The sequence below is a fragment of the Netta rufina genome (assembly GCF_964035555.1).
Source record: "Netta rufina genome assembly, chromosome: 6".
Classification (NCBI taxonomy): Eukaryota; Metazoa; Chordata; class Aves; order Anseriformes; family Anatidae; genus Netta; species Netta rufina.
In genome coordinates this window covers 5,906,765-5,932,466 of record NC_140129.1, presented here as the reverse complement: position 1 = coordinate 5,932,466, position 25,702 = coordinate 5,906,765, and the positions used below count along the sequence as shown (strand labels likewise).

Genomic DNA, 25,702 nt, shown 5'->3' with positions numbered 1-25,702 from the left:
CCATTATAGCAAATATAGTTGTGTCAGTTTATATCTGCAAAAGATATGGCCCTGACTCTAAGAAATAATAACAGGAGCTGCTTCTGTGTGCCATTCCAAACTCGCTGAGTGGAAAACCGACTTTTGATCTTGCATCCCACTTAGATTTCACAAGTTGAATGTAGAATATAGCACTTGCAATTTCGTACCGTAGATCACTTCATTTAATCTAAAAATGAAAGGCTTGATTCCTCGCTTCACTTTCACTTCCCCAGAAATTGTTTTAAACCTTATAGCAGAATAAGACCAGAACAATATTGGCTCTCTGCAGCAAGTTCTTTGCTGACAGAGAACACTAGAGGTCTTGTGTTTATATGCAGATAAAGTTAGTTTCTCTTGGTCACGGAAGACTTTAATCTTCTTAAGATCAAGAACTTTGTTGGAAATCTACTAATCTGGTATCATGGCAAACTTATACAAGGTAAGTTATTCTATAAGGGACAACTCCTTGGAATTTTATTATTTTTTAATATTGGTCATGTATTTGAAAAAAAAAAAAAAAAAAAAAAAAAAAAAAAAGAAAAGAAGCTACATAGCCAGGCCAATATACAAAACACATGTTACAATAGCAGATAAGCTATTTCACCTGTGCTTCAGAAGATGAGAATCAGCCATTCCATCCCAAGCAGTCCATTCTGACATTGCATGTGCTTAACTAGATTTTTCCTCCCTCCCAGAGAGTGATGAGAGTCACTTTGCACATTTGTGTGAAATAACTCCACCTTGCAACTTCAGTTAATACTCTTGCCTCTAGTAACAGCAGGAGTGGAAGCTATGCCATGTGGAGAAATTAGTGGTCTGTTTTGGTCCTACCATTTCATTGCCATGAAGTAGGATTGCACAAAACACAGGATTTTAGCCCATCCCAGCAGCCTGAAAGGTACGGGCAGATAAACAGAATGGCAGCAGACATCTGCATGAGGCAGGCTAGCGTAAGACAGACAAAGGTTATATTGTAGAGAAAGAACTGTGAGGTCTTCAGACTTTCCACTGAAACTCATCAGTCCTTCCAAGGTCATGTTTCTTACCTGACTCACCCATTTACACTGAATCTACCTTCCCTTGTTACTTCAGCCTTTTTTCCACCAACCTTCCAGTTTTCTGTCCTTCCTCTTACCCTCATCTCTTTCCTGAAATCTGCTCTACCACAAAATTCACTATTGTTGATACAACACTTCATTTTTTTTTGAGTTTCCTCTAAGAAAACACATGGAATAACGCCTCTTTGCTTGCATAGGCTAGTTGTTTTGGGAATATGGGGGATCATATTGCAAGTAGAAACCTCAGGGAACATATGCACTCATGTCCCTAGATTGACAACCAGGCTTTTTGTCATGTAACTACTTTTCAGTACAATAAGCTACCAAGAAGCTTACTGGTTTTTATTCAGTCATTTTAATGTTTTGTATGTGGTAAAAAATCCAGCTATCTCAGAAATTTACCTCAAGCCAACAGTACATGTGATCATAGTACAAGCAAAATAAATAGAATACAACATACAATCAAGCTTTATTAGACACAACTCTAAGCAAAGAGCACCGGAATGTTATCCTACATACCCATTACCTTACAGACCATATGAAACACAAAAACAATGATGAATCTGTAAACTATCACATTATCTCCAAAAGTACAAATAAGTGTAAATGCAAAAATAAAACAAATAGAAATACTTGGTAAGAATGCTCAGTCTTTTCCCAACTGTTTCTTGTTTCCTCTTGCATAACTGTGGATCATAAAAATGATATGCCTCAAATTCAATCACCCTTTACAGTGTGAGCAAGTACCAGCAATCTATAGTGGACAGTCCCCTGCTGCAGAAATTGTCAAAACCTCCACAGTAGAGGGCCTCCAGATTCTTATCTGCATTATACCACTTATTAGCGCAAAAATCCCTTTAAGTAGACATGAAATTCATTCACACTTACCTTGGCTATAATCAAACCATAAACTAAGTTTAATATGACCTTAACAATGATAAAAATGTATCATGATAAATATATTGCGCCATAATTCAAAATCCAAATATAATTCTTTCTTAATGGGTAAAAGAATCTTTAACTGCTCTGACAGTGCCCTGGAAAAGGATTTATTTTGACTAAAACAACTCTGCAACACTGCTTTTGATTTTGGTATTTAAAGGTTTGTTTTTATCAGACCTTCACAAGAACACATCTTCATAAGAGGACAAAGTATAATCAGTATTCCACTTTCTGATATCTCTAGAAGATCTGTAAGTAGAATATATTTTTTTGTTTTGACTTTCTCTGCTTATTGAAACTATTGACATAGATGGGAACCCATTCTTTAGTCTCAGATATTCCATTTCCACCCATTTTCTCTCAGTAAATCCAGGGTGCACATAAAAGACTGAGAACTAGGAAATGCAAAAACAAGTTCTTACCAAAAAACCTAGGAAACTGCTTGTGCTCTTTCTCTGGGTAACTACTGTTCATAATATTGGACTTCTCATTTGGAGCAGTTGGCAATAAATTTACTAAAAGAAAAAAAAAAAGTGGTGAAACAATAAATGATAAGCTATCTAGACACAATAAAGTTCTGAAAGTAAACTATGATTGGTACCCATTTAAGTTTAAGTTTTAAGTTTCTCCTTCAGTTTTATTTATATAATACTTAAATCAAATATGGTCTGGTAAGGTTGCTATTATATTGCTAGCAAACATTCTAACCTTTGCAATAATAACCCCTTTTCAAAATACTTATTATTACTGACAAAAAATGGCTATGAAGCTAGTTTGCATGTTACCAGCTCATTAGACTTACGTATTTCAACTGACATATCTATTCTCAAATAAACTATATGGACAAGCCAAAAGAAGTGGACAAGCCTCAGAGTGACTGCTTCATCAGAAAAAGGAAAATTATAAACAACAAAAGCAAATTCTTACCAAGTATCCTGGGAAACTGGTTGTGCTCTTCCTCTGGGGAGCTACTGTTCATAGTGTTAGGATAATCTTCAGTTGGAGCATTTGGCAATAAATTTGCTAAAAGAAAAATGAATGGAAAATAATGAGGAAAAACAAAATAATTGGTATCAAAGTTTCAGTACCACTAAGGTAAAAACTTCTGTCTGTTGAAACTGTGGCTCCCTTCTTTGATATTCACACAAATTTACAATTAGGTGTTATTTCAGATTGAAATTAAAAAAAAAAAAAAAAAAAAAAAAAGATAAAATAATTTTTAAAAAGCATTTTGCAACTTTTAGTCCAGAAGATAAAAATGGAATCAGAGCCCAGGAAGGAATGCTTCAGCAAAAGGTACGGGAAAAGCATTTGGCTCTATATGTGTATTTTTTGAAAATCCTTGAAAATCCTTTGAAAAAAAAAAAAGGAAACTTATTGGGTCTTTCCTGTTCTAAATATGAATGAGCTCAGGCTCCTCTTACTGAAAAGACACTTGAAACTGTCCTGGAAACAGACCCACTAGATTAAAAAAAAAAAAAAAAAAAGAAAGGGGGGGGGGTCCAGAAATTTATACTATGAATATAATTAAGTGCTCTGAGGAGCTAGGGAGAGTTAGGAAGGTTACTGTATTCTGATGTAGAAAAAATCATAGGAACTAGGAAGACAAGGAAGTGGAAGAAAGATCTGTGGTTAGTCTAAGTGGCTGTTCATAGCCTAAACTACAGGGCTAAATCATTCAGATGAAGGACCAGTTTTGCATGATTCTTTGGTGAGAAGGTAGCAACCCGGAGTAAGGAAACAGTAAAAGCAGAAATCCCTCTTTTCTTTACAAGACATGTTTTGAAAGGAATAGATTCAGACATATGGCTTAAGATATATAAACTTTTTATGACATTACAAGGCCAAACAGCTAACATATCTTAGATTTAAAAAGAAAAATAATGAAAAAGGTGACTTAGTGATGTGGCTGCAACCTGAATAGGTCCATTTCTTCATTCCCTGTCTTTATAATCTCTGTTACTGTTAAGTCTCTGCCTTCTTTAATATTTTCACAATATATTTCAAAAAGATATTTCCCCAGATTTCTGCCCAAGGAAATGGGCTTATAAAATCTGTTTTCTAACAGCAAGTTTAATGGAGAAATGCAGTGCTCTAATATCAAGGTACAATCAGGAGACAGCACATTTTGGACCAAGTCGCTTCTTCACTTAAAATTGATGTCACTTCAACTACTGCATCTGTCTCCATTACTTTCAATGTTCTGTTTCAAATTATATATCACTCATTATTTGTTTCAACTTAGATATATTAAAGAATATGCAATTAAAAAAATAAGATAATATCATGTTTCTTTTATACAATAGGTTCAAGAAGTTTACCATATATTTTTGCAGGGGTTTGTGGAATTAAAATGCATGTAGGTATTTGACAGGGAAAAATAAAACAGCAGGAGTCCTGCAATATTCATTTAAATTAACAGCACGTACCACTTTTAAAATATTTTTCTTTGTTACTTTATATTTCTTATTTTTGTATGTATTTTTAAGAATATATAATTGTGTTAATCTCAGGTATAAATTATTGCTGCTTTGGAGTCTCCTACATTGCCTTTTTTCCTATGCCAAATACCTTCAAAACACAATGTTGTTTATACAAGAATAAAGCTAAGAATAACAAGAACAACAACTTACAGTTGCCTTGGCAGGTAGTCTGGCATTCTTCCAAACTCTTAAAGTTGTTCTGGTTTCCTAGGCACCCACCATACTTGAATATTTCACATAGTTTTGTCTCTTTGTTATAGAAATATCTGGAAAAATAACCTCTGCAGGTTCCAGGGTCTTTCTCATGAAAACAGAAGTCAGGCTTTTCTACAAACAACGGTAAATGATGAATAGGGTGAGGGAAGAAAAAAAAAAAAAAAAAAAGCAAAACACACTGTAAGACAACAATAGAACTAGAAAAAGTTGATATAAGAAACCTGCATCTTTAGACTAAAGACCAATTGTAAAATAACTGCTGCTTTAGTGTACTGCTTTTGTTCTATATATATAACACTGCAATACTGAGCTAGAGCATTATAGGATATGGTTATTGCTTTTTTTTTTTTTTCCTTCTTTTTTTCAAATAACCATTCAATTGTACCTTGGAGAATGAGTACTGATAACTCCTTTAGCTGTCTTTCTACACTGAAGCTTTAAGACGAACATTACTTCTAATTCTGAATTAAAAAATAAAATAAAATAAAATAAAATAAATCACAGCTGGATCATTTGAACTTAAGTATACACTCTTCCCATTTATGTAGTTTTAGCCAATGTTGGTGTGAATGACTCAGAAGACATTGTTAAAATAGAAGGAAAAAAGGAAATAGTTGTTTGTTTGTTTGTTTATTAATCTATTTCTATTTTTTCTATCAGAAATCTAACAATGCATTTTGTCTGGGACAGTCTACTACTATAAAATGATACAGGAAACTAGAAGGCAGAACAATTATTCTGACTACCTCTTTTCAGTCTCAGTTGTTCCTAGTTCATGCTCTGAAATTACAATATCAAAGAAGAAAATTTTAATAAATGAATACTACATGATTTGACTGAATAACCAGGCATGATATCACAGCTTCTGGCAGTGAAGAAAAACACATCTTTGTACAGTGATCCTCAAATGTTGTTTTTCACTGTACTCATTTTAAATTTATAATTAAGGAGGAAAAAAAAAAAGAAAATAATGACAAAAATAATAAAATATATCTGGATGTATTCTCAAATTCTTGCTAGTACATAATTTGAAATATGATACTTTACTGAGCTGACTAGCAAAGTATATTTAGTCTTCATATAAAACAATTGTGTCAGATGTGACACATGAGGCAGGCCTTATAAGTGAAAGTTAAGAGAGAGGTAAGACTAAAACAGTGTGCATTTTAATAAAAATCACTACAGAACAATTAGTTTGAAGTCCCTAATGCATTTGGAGTAGATTATGGAGTAGTAAAGAAGTTTGTCCTATAACCTCTATTTTTAACTATATACTTATTCAAAAGTATTGCTCAAACAACATAACTAAGTTTGAGACAAATCAAATACTCATATCAAGCATTATAATAGCTCATAAACTGAGTTTTCCCAAGAAATAATAGTCAATATCTTGAATTTCGCTTTTTATAAAGCTTCATTAATAGGAAAATGTCATTTTCAGAGACCAAGGAAAATTCAACCATTACAATGTTCTTGCATAAATTAAAGAAATTGACTATTTGAAGTGCTTCTGGATAGCTTAATTTTGATCCTTCAGTAAAACTGATATTTTCTGCCAGTAAGTATGTGTATTCTACAGTTCAGATATTTAACACCTATCATTCAAATGCAACACCTACTGATGTTCACAGATTTACAAAACTAGTTCATGGAGACTAACAAATATGGGTTATATGGATAAAAAAACATGATATGCTTTCCATGAGAATGGAAATGAGACCATTTTGTAGACAAATAGCAGGCACAATTTCCAGAGCAGCATCTATTGGACATATGTTATCTATTAGTAACCATTACTAACCATCTATTAGTAACCAATTCTTTCACCAAATATTGCATAATATTGTCAAAAAAAGAGTAAAAAAATAAAATAAAATGTATAAATTGGATATTAACTGAGAAAAGAAGGTGGAAAATAAAGGTATGTAAATAAAAACATTTGCTCCTCATTTTGAAAATCCTTATATTAAAGTGGTTCTTGCAGAAAGAGAAAATTAAATTCAAATAAGTTGAGCTCACAACTAACATTTATAGCCAGTTTTGCAGAGAGAGGCCATGAAGACAATACAGCAGTATAATCTTAACCATACAAACTAGTATTACACTTCTAAATGACATGTCTTTCTCCACAGATTAATATTCAAGAATACATTACTAGGAACAGTAGTAAATACATAATGGTGTTTATAGTCATGAGCTAAATTTAACAAGTTAACTGTTTATTTTTTTTTGTCAATAAAAGCAGGAACTAGAGTAAGACATTAAAGGAAGCAGTACAAACTTCTGCAGCATCTATGGAAGATCAGGTTTTGTAATTTCCATAGCATAAAAATTCAATGCATTAAAAACGGGAGAGAGAGTAGAAAAAAAAAAGGAAAAGAAAACCTTAATCTCAACATAAAAATATTCCAGAATACCATTCAGTAGAGAGAGATGATTTAGTCTATTTCAAAATGTCTACGCAAATACTGGCATTTCTATGAGGAGTTAAATGCATACCAGCTCAAGAGGAAGTAAGGAGAAGGAGCAAGATCCTGGTAAGCAATGCAAGAAGAGCTGATTTCTGATGAAATCAGAGAACTCTGGCTACCAGTATTGGGCCCAATAAAGATAAACCTCAAACGTGGAATGAGGAGGTGTGCAATAAGTCCTCACAAGTTCTAAGTGTCAGACCTAAATATCCATGTTAGGATCACAGGTTACACCTCAACTGACCCCACAGTGTTCCAGGCAGGTGATTCTCAGTGCTTAAGGTAGGACCTGGCCATTTTTCATTGGCTAGCCTTTTCATTGGCTATTTCATTTTCATTACTTAGGAAGTCTGAGCATTGGGCATTTAAATTTCTGTAAAACAGTCTGCCCATTCTGTAGTTTCTGCAGAGGAAAACTTGCTCTCTTCCCTTTTTGAGTAGAGAGGTCACACTAATCCTATTATTTCTTACACAGGCAATATGTGAAACATCTCTGTTTCAGAGTGATTTTTCCTATTTTTGCTAATAGTAAAAGGAGTGTTTATATTATATTTAGATTATTATTCTCAAAACACACATTAAAAATTTCCACTTTATGGCTAACTACATTCTGCTTGATTCTCTGCATAATCACAGTTTTCTGATTATTGAAGAAAGAGAGAATATGTTTGTTTTAGGGAAAAGTGTCTGACCACAGTGACCACAATTGTCCTTGAAGTCTTAGATGAATATGGACAAAGAAGATTAGAAATAATAACTCGTTTTAGTATGACACTGCTGTTATTAGGAGGCAGCTTGGAACAAACATAAAGAATCTATCAAAAGAGGCTAAGTACCTTATTGTATAAGAGTATAAGATTAGTATGTGAACAGTTACCTTGCTTCATTTTTGCTAGCGTCATCTTCAGAGAGAATTCTACAATATAAATAAAAAGAAAAATAATTAAAAGTAGAGACATTAAGTTTCACCTGTAGTACCAGACTGCTTCACATGATTATGAGCACTGAGGAGGAAGGACACAACATCTCTTCCCCTCCTTTCTTCTCTTTATTAAAGAAGTAGCACAAAATCATGGTCTGAAGGACTGAGGTATTTCCTTTGTATGAGAAGACCTGCTATATTTGAAAGAAGAGGATATGGAAAATGCTGGGATTAAATTATGCCCATATTGAATTGAACAGGGAAATTCCTCTTTATGTTGCTGGAGCCAGAATCCTGCGTTATATAATCTTACTCCCCAAAAGAGGCTAGGTTAATTTAACCCAAGTACTTCAGCCACTCATAGTGCTAATATAGCTTTGGAGCAGATCTAGTCAACAACAAAAACCTCTCTTATGCTGTTCAGTTCCCTTTGTTATGCCACAAAGTGTCAGAGTAAAGTGTTCCTTATGATGTTTGCAATATTAAAGCACCAGGTAGAAAACAATTCCTGCTGGAAAAAGTGGAGTTGCTGCTGTGCCCTTCCTTGTTATTTAAGCAGTAACATAAGATAATTTAGTCTTCATCCTTACCCTTTCTGCTATTTGTAATTTTCTATAAGGTTTCCCCTGCCACATACACTAGCTATAACAATCTTTTCACAGACTAAAATTGAAACTAGTTTTAACAATTCATCCTTCACTTGCATTTGAGAGCAAGTGTTTGCAACTGTCATTTATATACTGTTATACCTTCCTTGACTCCTATTCTAAGAGGTGCTGATAGCTAATATGGTTTTAATGTCAGTTGTACTGCCACACTGTGTGCCACAATCTTACCAGTTTGTTATTCTAGACTTTTTTCTTTTTCTTCTGAAAATGTTGCTTGTGTTGTTTTTTCAAAGCACATATACTGGGTAAAAATTCTATTGTGCTACATTTTCCTTTTGTCTGTGGGATAATTCAACTGGCATTCTTAAAAAAATATTATTCAAAGATATAACATGCACTTGAGAGTGACAAATCATTTATTTGAACATATTTCCAGTGTTTCCTGTTAGTAGGAGGCTATGCCTTTAGCATTAAACCTATGACCTGATTTAAAACAAAACAAAACAAAAAAACCAACAACATTATTTTCAGGACAATTGTTTTGGGCTATTTTACTAATTCCACTCATCTGTCTCCTTCAGGCCAAAATCAGCAATCAGACTTTGATATGATCTCTACCCTTCTGGCACAAAACAGGAAGAATTTATTGTGAGTTTATACAGGCCTAAAGTATTTTAATCTTACCACCATGTCAACATTGTCTCTTTGCTTCTGGTTTTGCTCAAAAAGCCAAATCCACAGCTGACTTAATTTCTTCTTTGTAAACATACTATAATTCTGAGTAGATCTACTCTTTACATAACTGACCTAAAAATTGCTGTCATGTCCAGAACCTTTTACCAACAGGTATGTTCTCCATACTAGAAAGCTTAAATAGTCTTTCCAGGATAAACATTCATTGCATTGAAAATTAGGACCTTTGTGCTTGTGTTGCCATTTGCAATTTTACTCCTATTCACTCTCTGAAGTGGTGACCTTCAAGCACAAGAAACAAAAAATGCACTTGATTTCTAGGAGACGTGAATCAGAACTAGGCATCTTGAATCAAAACATTGTCTTAGAGAAGCTTGAAGTAGCCAGCTTGTAAGTTGGACTCTCCAAACCTTCTTGTGCTGACTCTAACCAGCTCTGTGAATCATCAGTTTCCATCTTTGATGGTTTATTCATCCATTAAAAAAATATATATTATTCCAGTTTAAGGAGCCCTGCAGTTCAGTAATGTTAGCTTAATTAGTTGTGCTTAATGCTGAAAAATGAGACATTTTGGCTATTCACATTATTTCTTTTGATTTTGTACATCTCAAAACTTCTCTTTAGCTTATTTTTAACAATCTTTACCTTCACATTCTTCACAGTGAAAATTCTCTGAATATCTCTTAGATTTTTCTTTATTTTTAAGAATTTAACAGTCGTTTTAGTCTGATTTCTACTCTGCTACTAAATTAGTTATCTTTCTGCAGTAATAAATAACAGAAACATTAACTAGGATGAACATAATATAGTATGAGACTGCACAGAGCCAGGCTTAACAAATAGAAGCTACTACTTTTTTTTTTTTAATTAATTAAAAAAAAAAAAAAAAAAGAATTTAATGTTTGACAGTGTACTGTGTGTGACGCCAAACCATTTTATCTGCACTTACTCATTCAGAGAATACAGAAATGTTGAGCCTCTATTGCTCCAGTTCCTCACTGCAGACTCTACATTTGCAAATTCTTGGATTATTATTAAGCATATACCAAATACTGGAACCCAGGCTGAGTACCAACATGTAGATAGACACTGTGCCAGCTCTCATTTTAAATGATATTCCCATTATATTCTACAGGATTAAGCCAATTACATGCTAGCATAGGATTTAGTTCAGAAGATCTGTTTCAGGTATTGATCCAACATATGTGTCAGAGTCAAAATAACACTATTAATCAAAATACCAACATTAGATTGAAGAAATAATTCTGTAGAACTTCACTCGTGACACCTGATCATGGCTTTTATACACTCTTCAACCCAAACTCTGCACCAATGAACCTTGCCTTCTTCAGTTTAGCCCTTTGTCTTAGCCTTTAAATTGGAATTTAGGACAAACACTCCAAATCACAAGGATAACAGATGTTTTGGATGAGATACTGGCAGCTGCAGTCCTGCAAACAATCCTGCTCTGAAAATTGCAGAAATGCTGTAGGTCCAGCTGAAAACCAAAACAAGATACCAGATGTGGAGTGCCAAAAGCCAGACTGGTGACAGAAAAAGAAGAGCTATCTTCACATCCCAAACAGTTTTTGACTATGAATGCTAATCAAGAAAAGAGCTTATCATTTTTTATCTTGAAAGACTGTATTGTTAACTTTGTGGAGCTGTAGCTAGAAACTGATTAATCACAATTTTCTAAACAAAACATGGAGTACAGCTGTAGAAGTGAGGAAAATGCATTGTAAGGAAGGTCTTTCCTCTTAGAATGACCTTGCTGACTTTTTTAAACTTATGTATATGTATTATCTGTGAAATTCAATTGCAAGTTTTATTAATTTCTGTTACAATAGTTCAATAAATACAGAAATATTTTTTGAGATGATTGTGTAGAGGAAAAAAATAAAATAAAAACAGCTAAATCCTTGATACAAACTTATGACTTGTAGAAGCCATATGACAAAAGGAAGGATGCAAGTGTAGAAAGACCACTGACAAGGAAACAGGGAATAACTATGCAAAATATTAAAGCCAGAATTGGAATAATGTTTAACTCTTTAAGGTTGGACCTGGTGCTTAGGGACATGGTTTAGTGGGTGACATTGGTAGTAGGGTGATGGCTAGACCACATGGTCTTGAAGGTCTTTTCCAACCTTAATGATTTTATGATTCCTTAAAATTAAATTAATTCTTCTTTAGTGCTCATCAAAATATCATCACCCAATTCTTACACCCAGTTTGGTGGTTGTCAGTCTTCAGCCTACTTTTGAAACAAGATCATCTCTTGCTCTCTAAGTTTCCTTTACAACCAAGCACTAAAACCGGCATATCCTAGTTGAAGAAAATGACCCAAATACAGAGACAGCAGAACTAGCATTTACAATACAAGAAAATGGAAATTTCTTACTGACTGTGAGCTGTGCTCTAACCAGCACGGGGCTATTTGATCTTCTTAAATATTGCAGGATTCTCAACAGAATGAACAGCTAGCAATTTTGACAGAACAATTTGCAGAAATGTAAGAACAAAACATTAAAGGTAAAAAAGAAGCAAATGTCATTTTAGTGCTAGATATGAATACTAATCTGCAATTCTAGCAATATCTGTGACTTCAACATGGAAAGAAATCAAATCAATGATGTGAAGCTTCTTTGCCTTCTCAGCCAGTTCAGCGAGAGCCGGGTTATGACTCCATTCAGGCCCAAGTGGAAGGACAGAATTTCATTCAATTTATGTATGCTTTCATTTATTGCAAGATGTTTGTATTCAGAAAGATGTTTTTCTTTATGCAATCTCTTTTTTTGACTTAAAATTCTAGATGATGTTACTTAGTAACAAAGGAATTATTAACCCAAAACATTATTCCTCAGTGATACGTGATTTCAATATAAATCTTATTTTAATATAATTTACATTTACCCATATATTACTCCTGAGGACAGAGTGAGACTACAATTGATACTTGCTCCTTCTTCACTGGAGTACATCTGGTCTCCAAGGCTTATCAGATCTTATCAGAAGCCATTAAAAAATAGTCTCAAATCAATCCTGAGAGTTAACTGCAGTGAAAAACTGACATTCAATTAAAGAATGTAGTGATCTGATCTTTATCACTTTGACAGGTTGTTGGTGACATTTTGTACTGTTTTTTTCCATCCTGAAAGAAATTATTCTACATGCATGGGGTTGTTTGAAAGAAAAATAACTGAAATCTGCTTTTATTATAAACTAGGGATCACATTCAAGGATTGCATAGAATGCATACAGTCTCCTTGCTAGAAAGATCAAAAGGATGAAGACCAGAGAAAACCTGTTAGGAAAAACAGGTCTTCCTTCTGTTAGCTGTTTTGATAGTTTCTCATCAATGAAACTTTGCTCAGGTACAACAACTCAGGTTAAGCTTCACTATTATTTATACATACAGTCCCACTGAGGTTTGTGCTCTATTTAATCATACTATTCTGGCTCAATTTTTACAGGTAAGAGAACAACCCCACTTTACTCTGTAAAGCCTTCACAATGCTGAAGACCTTAGTTAATTATGATAATAATTTTTAACAGCAAAAATGGCATTCACAAGGCACATTTTGTATATTTTGTTGTGTATCATGTTTTGGATCTCATTTTCCTCTTTCTAATGATTAATTGATGAAGCTGCAACAAAACAGATATTTTAAGCCAAACAGCTATAACTGACATTTTTAAAGATGACTATTTTATTACTGCAGTTCTAATTTTGTTGAATCATGGCAGATGTTCAAGATTTTGGATAGCTTGTATCAGCTTCTTGAACAAAGAGAAGCATGGAATCAGAAATTGGGCATGATATTCCAAAAGCAATGAATACGCTGGCCAACAGTTTAGCTCAGCCTCACAATCAATTTTACATTAACAACTCTTTCAAATCATGGCTTTAGCCAGAAAATAAGCTTTCTTGCATTGCTCTCTATTTTGCAGGTCCACTAAAAAAAAAAAAACAAAAAACAACACATTTTGTCTTCCCAAATCCAGAATGCTCGCCTGCAGAATCTAAAATAATCCAGATGACTACAACATAGTAGAATAATTGGCAGCATAATTGGGAGCATGACACTGCCGTATTAACAGGAACCGAAGAGGACCTCTACTTCTAAAATTCTTATGGTTTACGGATGACAATTAAAAAATGCAAATGCAGAACTGATGAGAATAGGAGAATGGGTACTGGCCTGTTACCACACACTTGTTCTGACATTCTTCCAGTGTTAGAAAGTTGTTTTCATTGCCATGGCATCCTCCATATTCAAATATTTCACACCCACGGCTTTGAATGTTAAAATAATAGCGCATGTGGATAGCTTTGCATGGACCTTCATCTGCTTTCAGGGCACAAATTGAATGTCCCAGTTTCAGCGGTGGCAAAGGAGCACCTGTGATAAAAAGAAGTAGAACAGCTGTTATCAAGTTACTTTGCTTCACTGAACAGCTTAACTTCAAAATCAAATTTCTTGCCTGTTGTGCTGGAGAGGCACTGCTAATATCTGGCTGTAAAGCTCTAAACACATTAAACATAGATGTAAAAAGACAACCATCATCTCCATTGGAACACAAGTTCATCTCAATCAAATGGAAATGTTGGTTTCAACTTTCAACCAAAAGAGCTCATATTCCAAACACCAGGTCCTCATCATAACTTTGTAAACAACTACAGATAGCAGCTTATTCATCGAACCTAGTGAAAAATTATCATCAACAAATATACTGAGAAAATTCGGGCAGCTCTGAAAGACACGGTGACTACTCCTGCATAAATAAAGGCTGAAGGAGTGTGCCTTGTGCATGAACATCTCTGAGAGTAAACATAATTCGTAAGGACATCTCAGCAGACAGCAGCATGGGGTGAACTAAGCAAGAGAGCCCTGCAGAGGGCACCATTTCCCTACCACATTACACATTACTGGTACATAAACCCATCTGGTACAATTGAAAGGTCATGATGCTTTTCTTTGATAGGTTTCATGATACGTTTCATACCTTTCTTCGATTTTACTGTTCTCATCTGAGACCTTTTAAGAGCTGAAAAGAACACAACAGAATGTCTGGGTGAAAAGGAGTTGAACCTTTTCACCTCAAGTCATTTTTATGTCTTTCAATATATATGTATATGATTAACTCTTGGAATGTTATGTAAAAATTAACATACATATTTTGAAGAAGATTACTAAGAAGATAAAGTGCTATGCTGTCGGTGTCTATAAGGAATCTCTGATGATCCCATTTATAATACTGTTCCCTTACCAATACAGGCTTTGAGATTTTTTCCTGCTTTCCTTTTCCAAGGAAGTAGAGGATTTTAAAAGCTTTGCAGAGCTTGTGTTTGCAGTTGCAGTTGGAAGAACAGAGCTGAAATCTTGACCTCATTCTCCCACAGCTAATCAGAACACTGATGTCTCTTAATATGTGTATTCAAAAGTAACTATCAGTGCTATCTGCAGTGGCTCAGGAAGGAGGAAAAAAAGATGAGGACAAGCATATACATGATCATTATATAGCTTTCTTGTGCTAACTATAGTAAATTTCCAGTTTTAATTAACAGAATCCACAAAAATCCTACTTTATGACCTGGTGATAAGGAAATTGACATTACTACCTACCCACTCTGTGGCTATTAGTTTAACATATAATATTTATCTATCTTATTATAAAATTAACTGAAATACACAGCTGAAGTAAACCCTCATAAACACTGAGGCAAATGCAAGTTTACTCTTTATTCCATTTGAGACATTGATAACTTATATATACAACAAAGAAATAAAATTCACTGCTAAAATCTTTTATCCCATATCATGTAAATCCTTGAAAAAATAAGTTTTATTACACAAGTACTATCAACACAAAAAATGTATCAGATAATTAGATCTTCCATTCTTAACATGGTCAATTTGGTGTTAAAATACAGATTGAGATGTTTAATTTCAAAATGCATAGCAAATATTCAGTCCCTAAAATTGTCTGTCTACCTTATTAGAGAAAGGATATTTACAAATTCTGAAGTTAGAAAAACAGATTTGAAAATACCATTGAAGATTGCCTAATAGATACTGTGGATGAATTAAACAACAAATTTCAAAGAGATATGAGTTTCACTAAAATTCCTATGGAGCTCAGCTTGCCAAAGATTTCTGAACTTTGTTTCTTGCCAATTTCCTTATTTGGGTCCTCTTAAGCCCATGAAGAATCAGGATTTAGACACCATACAAGATTCCAAGTTGTGCCTCAAAGGTCCAAAGTTCTCCAACAGGTTTGTAAATCCTTTGGAAGAAACTTGAAAAGGCTCAACTAGAAAAGTTGAGAGAACACTACATTGCAAAAAAAAAAAAAAAAAACCAAAACCAAAACAAAACAACAAAAAAAAAACTTTGGAATTCCCTCACTGAGTAATAGAGGGAAAAAATGCCTTGAAAACATCAAAGGTTTCAGTAACATTTGGAATAACTCCTGAAAGGCTAAAATCAAGCATTTAGCTGCACAGAAATCAATCCAGCTTAAATGGGGGTGGGTGAGAGTTAACAGCTGGTTTATAAACATTTTACTTTCTTGGCACACAAGTAAGGAGACCTCATAAGTGACCTGTGTCAATGACCCAGTTCAGTCTCAAAGAGGTTGTGAAAACTTACTAGGTTTCTTAACTACTAGAATTACAAACATGGGGTTATGTCAGATCATTTTGCTCACTGCATTATGCCACACCAATGTTGTGGGCTATCAAAACAGAAATGGTGCCTAAGCATAGTTGCAAAACTACACAATGAAGAACAACTGGCTTAGTATACTAATCTTAGAAACTTTTTGGTCTCAACCGCTGCTTGTTTCCCACCAAACCCACACAACTAAATCTTTGTTTTGCTTACCTCCTCAGACCTTTCCTTTGTAGTTAGTGACATTGTTACCACTGTCAGATGTACTGACATTTACTGCAAACATAACAACTATTTGTGTCTCACTTTTTGGCAATCTATGAAGTGGCAGAGACATTTCTTTTCTTAGGCATGCTGGTAAATTACCATACTTTGACTAAAATACGTACCCTGTGAAGCACCAGAGAGCCAAGTCCTCTCCCTTTGAACAATAACCAAGTGACTCTGAGGAAAGATGTCTCAAAGGGATTCATGGGAACTGAATCATTCCTGTGTCTGGGAACAGAGAGAGAGTTCTTCCCCCATTACTTTACACCTGGGAACACTTAACTCACCACAGACGGTATAAAATTAGCTTTCCTTCTCAGATTAAAGCAGCAGTTGAGAAGGCAAGCATGAGTGTTTGGCCAGTAGGTCTGTATAGATACAAATATGTCTGCACCAGTTTCACATGTGGAATATGCCTTGAGTAAGCTAATTCCTGTTGTATGGCCTCCTCCTCTCCTATTCAGTTCTAAAAGAGATTGTTCCTACTACGTTTTAGGCCTTGTGTGAAGAACACAGGATATGATTAGAGAAACTGTCTATCAGAAATGTCAGTGAATAACTAACAATGTAAATAGAAAGCAGTTTTAACAGTGTTTCTCAGTCAACTTTTGGCATATATCTATGGGATAAATACCTTGAGACCTTTCCTGATAGATGGCCAAATCATTCTTAAAAAACTCCAGTGAAGTAAAATTCCCAGTAACCTGAAGGAGCCAGTTCCGGTATTTTACTACCCTGCTTTCAATACAAGTATTTTTCATAATATACAGCCCAAATAGTCTTTATTACATATTAAATAATTTTGTACTTCCCTTCAGTGTGTAGGAAGAATAATTTCAAGACATCCAACTTTCCTTTATTTTTTATTTTTATTATTATTATTGGATGACTCTTCTATCCTCTTAATTATCTCTATAATAAATAAAATTCCTTCTTCAATCTCTTTTTATTGGTCTTGCTTTCTAACCCTCTTGCAACTTTCCTTTGGATCCTTTCCTATTGGTTTGGATTACTTTTAAAGTGTATGGCCCAGAGAGGAACACCATAATACCAGAGGCATTAGTGATATTACTAGCCTTGCTTACAACATTATACTATGTCTGTAATGCTCTGCAACTTCTACTTACTTTTCAGCAAATACAATCTCATTATACAAGTGCTTAAACAGTTATTTCCACCTTATATTTACAAATGCATTTATTCTTCTAAATATAGCAAGTTGCAGTCATCATTTTAAAAGAAAAATGAGTTTAAGTCTCTCCATTGGATCCTTTTGGATGCTTATTAGGCATTCCATTTAAGCACCCGGTCCAAATAAACTTTTAGAAAATCTGTAGAATTATATAAATTTACTACCCTAAATCAAGAACATGGAGAGTGTTTTGCTCGAAAAACATTGAAAAAAGAATTACAGCTGATACAGACTGTTACAAAAAAGTTCTTACTTGCCACACCAAAAATAAAATAAAGCAAAACATTTTCTCCCTACTTTTCCTCAAAAATTTTCATTTCAAACCTTTGTTTGATCAACTATGTGGTAGCTTGTCATGATTAAAGGCACTAAGTGCCTATTCCTACGCTAACAACCTTTGAACTCCATGCTTTGTTGTAAGTGCAAAGTAGTATCAACAAAATGGCTCACACTGACCATGAGTTTAGCACAGGTATTCTATGTCACTACAATCTTAGGTAGCAGGGGGAGTTGCTCCTCTCTCTGGTGACGGTGCTATGACCCAAGGGAATGGCATGGAACTGCATCACAGGAGGCTAAGGTTGGGTGAGTATCAGGAAAAGGTTCTTCACCAAGAGGGTGATGTACAACAGGCTCCCCAGGGCAGTGGTCACAATGTCGAGCCTGCCAGAGGTCAAGAAGTGTTTGGACAACACTCTCAGACATAGGGTTTGATTTTTGGGTGATCCTGTGTCAAGCCAGGAATTGGACCTAATGGTCCTTGTGGGTCCCTTCCAACTTGGAACGTTCTATGGTTCTATAATTCGTGCTCCATTCCTACAGTCTTCCTACTTTTGGCAACTGTCAAGAGCCAGGATACTGGCCAATACAGTTCCTACACAACACAGCCACTTATTGTCCTTCACGCAGCAATTTTTGCAATTTAGGACAAGACTGTTGTTTGAACAGTTACTATCAACTTACAAGTAGTACTTTCACTGTGAAAACTCTAATAACCCGCAGTTAGTCATACTGTAGCCCTGAGCACATGGAGCTTATAATACCTGTGTAAAGCCCTGTTAGTACCTTACTAGTAAGCAATGCAATATTACAAACCAGAAGTGGTGGATATTTTCTCTAATAGTTTCACACTAGTAAAAGTAAAAACAATACCATTTTCCCCAGCTGCAGACATACTCAAAGAATCTAACTTGACTTAGACTCTTGCTACCTCAATTTGCAAAACTGGTGGTTAAAAATGTATCCTTTTAATTAGCCTGTGAAATAATTTTCCTGTTATATCTATGGCACAATAAATATGAAAGACAACAGCATTTCTGTGTACTTACTTGTCAGAACAGAACTACGTAAGTTAACTGGGAAAAAAAAAACAAAGTTTGGTCTATATTATGTTAAGCTGAAATAAGAATTTCTCAGTTTTTAAGTAGAATACATTCTGTTTTGTTTCTTAGGTTACAGGTCCTCACTCATATACATTCCTGCGGTTATCCTTAATTACAAAGATATGCTGTCATCGTTCCAAGCTTTCTTGTAAATGTCTCTCTTTGATAAGTGATATCAATACTAAGCACCTTGTCGCTAATGAATAACTGTTTCTTCTTTCTCCATCTTTGCCAGTTTGACAGCTTCCCACCCACACACACTTCACTGCTTTTCCTACCCATGTGTTTCCTACCCTTTCTTAAAGCAGTCACATTTATTCTTGATAAACTTTCACATTAGAATAAAAAGCACATTCAACCAGTAAGTTATTTTCTTCAGGCTTTGGAACATCAACTAAAGTGCTCCCAAACACATAAGGTATTATGGAACAATATACATGGACTGGTTATTTTTATATCATTTACTTTTTTTATAAATCTAATTTACTCATGGAAAAATGACAGCATTTTTGCTGGAAAAGAACACACTGAGAATCCATTTTAACCTGCTGGACTTGACTTTCAACTTTAATTACTACTGCAGCTTAAATACTAATAGACAAAACAAAACAAACACACAAACAAAACAGACACACACACACACACACAAATCAAAAAGCCCAGATTCATTCAGAGATGTATCAAATGTGATCCAAGAGTACCATATTGCAAGCAATGGATGCATACAACTTATTTTATCCTTCAATACCTGGAATTGAATTGCTGGGGTGAAGTATGTCAATGTTTTATAACCACCTACCATCAGAAAATACATGCCATTAGTGAAATTGCAGCCTACAAAATTTCTGTTGTTAAATTCAGTGAAGCCAGAATTTAATATGTAAGGAATCACAAGAATAATTTTAAATAGCAACTACATAATCATTTTATAAAAACATAATCAGATTACAGCAAAAATAATGTCTTGTAAATACCACAACTGAGTCTTCACTAGCCATAACAACAGCAGGGCTCTGGTTTAGTTTCTAATCATCACATTTGACCATTTTTTACTGTGGAATACTAGTTCAGAAGTTAATAACTGTTCCTCATTCTAAATCATTTACTGGCTGTATAATTTTAAATGACAATTGTTAAATAACTGGTGATAAAATACTGCTGGATAAAAAGAGACTATTTAATTTGCTTGACGTGCTTTTCCTGTTGTCTTTTATATTTAAAAACAAATAAGTACACAGGGCCACCAAAAAAAAAAAAAAAAAAAAAAAAAAGACTAATAGACTAATCCTGAATATTTCTTGTTCTGTTGAAGAAGTGTATTATTATAACCAACAAGACAATTTGGCCTTCATGAACTGCGAGTTCAGGCTGAGGATTTTATAAAACAGAGTTGTGGGGGAGAGCAAAGACAAATACAAGTTTGCCTTCAAACAAGAAGGGTAGTTAGGTACCTCAAGGGTAAATAGAAACAATTTTTTTTTCTGCATGAAACAATCTGACGACATTGGCATGATAAGCATACGCTTAACGTGGAATGTCTAATATTTTGAATTGTGGTGACTAATTGTGATATGGTACTAAAGTGCTGGCTTATTTTGTAATACAGACATGACTGTACAGAATTAATATTTTGTCTCAAGGCTGCTGCAAAGGACTTATAGGAAGAAATAATGTCGATGGAAATTTGACAAGCCATAGGCATTTATATCAGTACCAGCAACAGCAACAAAAAGTCACCCTTAGCTGTATTCCTAGATGGCCTTCAAAATTAGACATCTCAAACGTGAGAGGTATCCACTACATTTCTCTCTACAGCGTAAGAAAGAGGTAACCATTTCAAGTCATTTTCTAAAAGGAAAGAAGCCTATTTAAATATGGTACAACAAGCACATTTTTCCCTCATCTGCTTTCTCATGATTGCTTGTGACGAAATTAAAATACTATGCACAATGATATCCAGTACAGAAATTTGACCCAACTCAGTGAATTTCAATTAATTGAAGGTACAATGAACAACAGCCTTACAGTGCTAAGAGAATCCAAGAACCTCTCCAGTCCTAAGTCACACTTCTGATATTTTTTTCAACAAAAATCTCTGACTGCCGAGTTTTTATTTATCCATCAATACCAAATCACTTGGTAGAGATGTTTTTTTTCCATACAGAAAGCATCTCTAAGGCCAAGGAAAACAACTAGGGCAATCCAAAATTTTGTAAACTTTGCAAATTAACTGTGGCTGAAGAGAGCTGTGCACAGGAGAGAGTAACATCAGCTTACAGTGCTATTCATCATGTTTCTACTCCATTTGCACAGGAAGACAAAGCCAAAGTTTACCACCTGCATGTTCTTTTCCCTCAACATTGAACTTTTCCAGAGGTCCTAAAGCAGAGCTTAAAGGGAATAATCTTGGTATCTAATACTTTGATTAAGATTAGAACTTTCAGAAAGGATGCAAAGCAGAAGCCGTTATAGAAAGTGAACAATTTTGCTAGAGCTAGATGCAAAATTCTGAGCATCCCCTGGTTCGTTAAGAACCCAGTCTGGTTTCAGCACTGTTGCATGCTTAGTTCCACTTCCAAATTTCCCTGAAAAAAAAATCAAGTACAGAAGAAGTACATATAGAGTGCATATAACATTGTGATTTTGTTATGAGAATTTTTTGTGTTGTTTCTGTGAACTCTTACCAAGAGCATCCCCTTCTTCGCCATCGTCTGAGTCATGAGTCGCATGTCCAGCAATACAGACAAACAGCATGAAAAAGGCTAAAGGTAAGAACGATCCCTTCTTTCTTCCTTTCATCTTTCCTGAATAACATATAAATGACAATATACACTTCAATCAAATTTCTTGAGTGCTCTGCAAAAGTCTTTAGCAGGGTAGAACATAGGTTTATGGGTAGATAAAGAGAGAGCATTGAAAATAATGTAAGATACTTTAGTATAATTATATTATAAGCACAATGAAGAACACAACAAGATTTTTAGTTGCTTTCAGCTGATTTCAAGTCTCCCATCCCATCTCCAGTACATACTAGAGACATTGACATTATTTTTATTTAAAGCCACAGTTTTAAATCACCTCCCAGAATACATAATGATATACAATATAATACTTTGTACTTCTAAATACATTTTTAATGTCCTTATTTCTAGTTCTTCAAAATAAGTTTTTCTCATCTGCAGACCATGGATTCATTGCCAAAAGCACAATATTATATTTTTAACAAATATTTCATCAATTTATAGCTATCAAGTTCCTGGAAGCTGCAGTTCACTGTAGCCAGCGAACTTTTTTTGCAACATGGGCTTTAATAGTATTAAATAGTATTTTGTGTCTTGCAGATCCCCTTAATATTGAATTCCTCGTTTAATAAGTGCAGAGCTATTCTTTTCCACATGGGATCAGTGCAGCCATAGTTATTCACACAAAGAAAATTATTCCACAGAAGCCAGCATGGTCAAGTTATGCTGAAAATGAGGTTGTGCACGCACATATTGGAGAGCACCTTAGGAAAACTTTTCCTTTAATTATTCAGAAATACATGTTTTCAAACTAATTAAAGGTTCACTAGGAAACCCTGAATTCTAACCAGAAAATAGGCTTAATATCTCCTTTAGCTACTGACAGATGTCCCCTTCTCTTAAAGTATGATACCAAACTTTGGCTAAGCTAATTAACATCAATTTCATAAAAATCTAAAGGACTAGGAAGTTCCTTGCCTTCAGGCACTGTTTTATCTTTATTGTTTTGTCTACTTGTCTATGAAGATAGGTGATGCAGAGGTGCTAAAACAATGAGGGCAGGAGGGTCTGCGGGAAGAGCCTGCCACCTGACTTTAGATATAGTTGTATAGTAAGAGTTATAGTAAGAGTTGTATCTTCAACATCAAACCAGAGCCAGAATTTTCACTTCTGATTTGAGAAAGTTTCGGTTTTTTCCTCCTGTTTCAATTTTTTCCTAGTGTTTTCCTAACTTACAGTAGCTGTAGGAAAAAAAATAAATAAAAAAATGTGTGTTCCCTACAGCATTGCTAAAAGACAAGAAAGAAAACATAGCACTATGCTATGGACTCAACAGTTCATTCTGACGTGTCAGACAAGATTTAATCACATTCATTAATGCTACTGTCTGCACTACCTTGTGTACCCCATCTGGCTATCTGTCTTACTACTTTGTCATTCTGTCTATAAGTCTCTTATTTAGGTGTGATAATTATGTGCATTAATTATTTCCTTTTTCTAATGCTCCCAAACAGTTGTTCTGATGTTATCTCACCAATGGGCTTTAAAAAATAATACACTGTTAGAAGAGTCTTTACTGAAATGCTCACTGCTATCCACTCAATACTTTTGAGCGCTGGGCCTAACATTAGCATTAACAAGCTATCTTTTTAAGTTATTCTCAGTATTTTATTATTTTTCAGATAATTTTCAGTTTTCCAGTAAGCCAAACAGCAGAGACTCCCTCTCCAACAGTTAGAGCAAAAGCAACTGTTCAAGACCAAGGGCAACAGCCAACCTTCACATTACTGTCGTGTTTTCAGAAAGATTGATAAGATTCTGTGTGCGTGCTGGAATTAAATGCCTGAATGTCCACAGAGATGCATCTGTTTGTATACTGCCTTGCAAAAATAATGTTTGAGACTTCAGACACTAGAAATAAGCCACATACATAATCAAAATTTTTAACATATTGAAATAATACTACATAAGATGATATCATAAATCCAAAAGAGACCAACAGAGCATCTGAAAAAAGGAGTTTTATTGACTGTATTTCTGCACAAAGTCAACAGATTTGAGAGTATTCCTTTTTAGTTTCCACAGGCCAGTATGATTTCCAGAAACAACACCTCTTGTGATACATTTGGCCTAACACTAAATTTTCATCCATGCAAAGTTTTGTAGTACAAGGTCTTAGAAGATTTTTATTTATTTTTTATCACAAGTTTAGATAAATTAGAGCAAATCTTTTTATTCACTATTTGATAAGAAGTACAGCCAAGCTTTAAAGAGAAACAAAAAAAGCTCCTTACAAGGTAATGTGAAGTTGTCTAAGATTCTCTTTATAATTTGTGAGACATCTGAGTTATGGTATTAGTTTGACACTAACAAAACTAATATAAATCCACAACTAAGAAACAACTGTATGGGGAGAAATATTAAGGAAAATTTTCAAAGAGCTGTATAAGTACTCAGCATTATAATGTAAATAAAGGTGGTGATAGTTTGATATTATTTAAAGGTGGATAAAAGCTGAAATAACCATCAGCTATTCAGATTTGATACTCAGATAGTTATAAAAGAAACTGAAGAGTCTGAAATGCTTTGCATGACTACTCTGAGTTCATAGGAATGAAAAATTACAGAACAGACTTTCAATTTTAGTTTTTAAAATGACATGGGAAAGGGGAATTTTCTAAGTACTTTCTTTTCCTTACAAGCCTTAATTGGTAATATTTGACATGGTTTTGACCCTTCATAAAGGGATTTGGAAATTACCCACAGCCTCAATTGCCCATGGATTAATTCCAAGTTTACCCCGTGGCTCTCATTTTCTGAATTTCTAATTCTCTGTATCTGAGTTTTTTCAAACATGATGGCAACATTTGCACTTATTCAGGGAGATTTACTTTCATTTACTTATAGATCATTCAGGTTTCAGCCTCGGTTCCTTCTTCCAGCAATCTGCACAGTATAGACTTTAGACTGCAAAATTTAGTAAATTCATTTTTATTGTCATCCTATATTCCCAAACCTTTGTTCCCAGTTAGAAAGAAAATATAGGAAAATCATCAAGAAATGGAAATCCACAATAAATGTTTCATTTGAAAATGAGTCTTTAAAATAAAATTTCGTACTTTTTTTTTTTTTTTCACCTTAAAATAAAATTTTGTACAGCTACCACGTGTAATTGCTACTGTGCGATTACAAGGATAAATGACTGCGTTTGTACAGAGATCAAAAATCTGACTGGGGTACAGTATTTCTGTTCTTCAACTTAACAGCTGTATTCCCTGAAAAGAGGATGTTGTGGAAAGTCAGACTCATTGATGCTTGGCCAATTTCACAAGACAAAAAATTTAGACTAACTGTATATCTACTTTATTGCAAAGTCTACTGACCAAACATAATTGCCTCTCTTCTGGCTAGCCTTCCCACAGGGTTGTGCATTCCCAGAGCACAGTATCAGGTATGGGTAGAAATGGGATGAAGGAGGTGCAGGTGTTACTACTGAAATGATTAAATCCTTAAATCCTTTAATTCCTTAAGGAAGAGTAAAATCCAAGATCAAAGTAAACTTGGCTGTGCTTTTTCAATTAAAAAAAAAAACAGCCATCTAGAAAAGTCCAAGTTCTCTGATTTAATGTTCTGTTGCTCTGTAACAGAATTTTAAGGCTGTAAGCTTTAATTGATATATTTAATTGATATTGATTTTTTGATTGTTATGATATTGGTTTTATTTCTTTTTTCTGTTTTTTTTTTTTTTTTTTTTTTTTTAAATACCTTGGGAGGGTTATTGCATTTATATGAAAGGTAAAATTCAAATTACTTTAACAATGACATTCATCTCAGTAAAGTATAAAAGAACTTGTGTGAAGCACTGCAAGTTATGGGAAATATTGGAAATGCTTTGAGCATAAATAATTTATGTTAAATGGTCTGATCATATAGACCCAAAAAATTGAAAATCTCTGGGAGTAAATATAGTCCCTTACTCCAGAAAGGGTTCTAATTTAGGACAGCAAAGGATCATTAAGGAGCATTTAT

At 34.4% G+C, this 25,702-nt stretch overlaps 1 protein-coding gene across 2 annotated transcripts in view; it reads right to left on the bottom strand.

The window, feature by feature from the left end:
• The window catches only part of TFPI (tissue factor pathway inhibitor), a 40,482-nt gene that overhangs the window by 4,992 nt on the left and 9,788 nt on the right, over positions 1-25,702 (bottom strand). Inside the window, exons 2-8 of one of the 2 annotated variants that reach the window (XM_084288633.1) lie at positions 21,617-21,736; positions 13,620-13,820; positions 8,069-8,107; positions 4,655-4,831; positions 2,949-3,044; positions 2,444-2,536; positions 1,713-1,765 (exon numbers count right to left, since the gene is read on the bottom strand). In XM_084288633.1, coding sequence (XP_084144759.1) covers positions 1,713-1,765; positions 2,444-2,536; positions 2,949-3,044; positions 4,655-4,831; positions 8,069-8,107; positions 13,620-13,820; positions 21,617-21,731 — 774 coding nt within the window. In that variant the 5' untranslated portion in view covers positions 21,732-21,736. The remainder of the gene's footprint in view (positions 1-1,712; positions 1,766-2,443; positions 2,537-2,948; positions 3,045-4,654; positions 4,832-8,068; positions 8,108-13,619; positions 13,821-21,616; positions 21,737-25,702) is intronic. The other variant, XM_084288634.1, reaches the window with a different exon arrangement.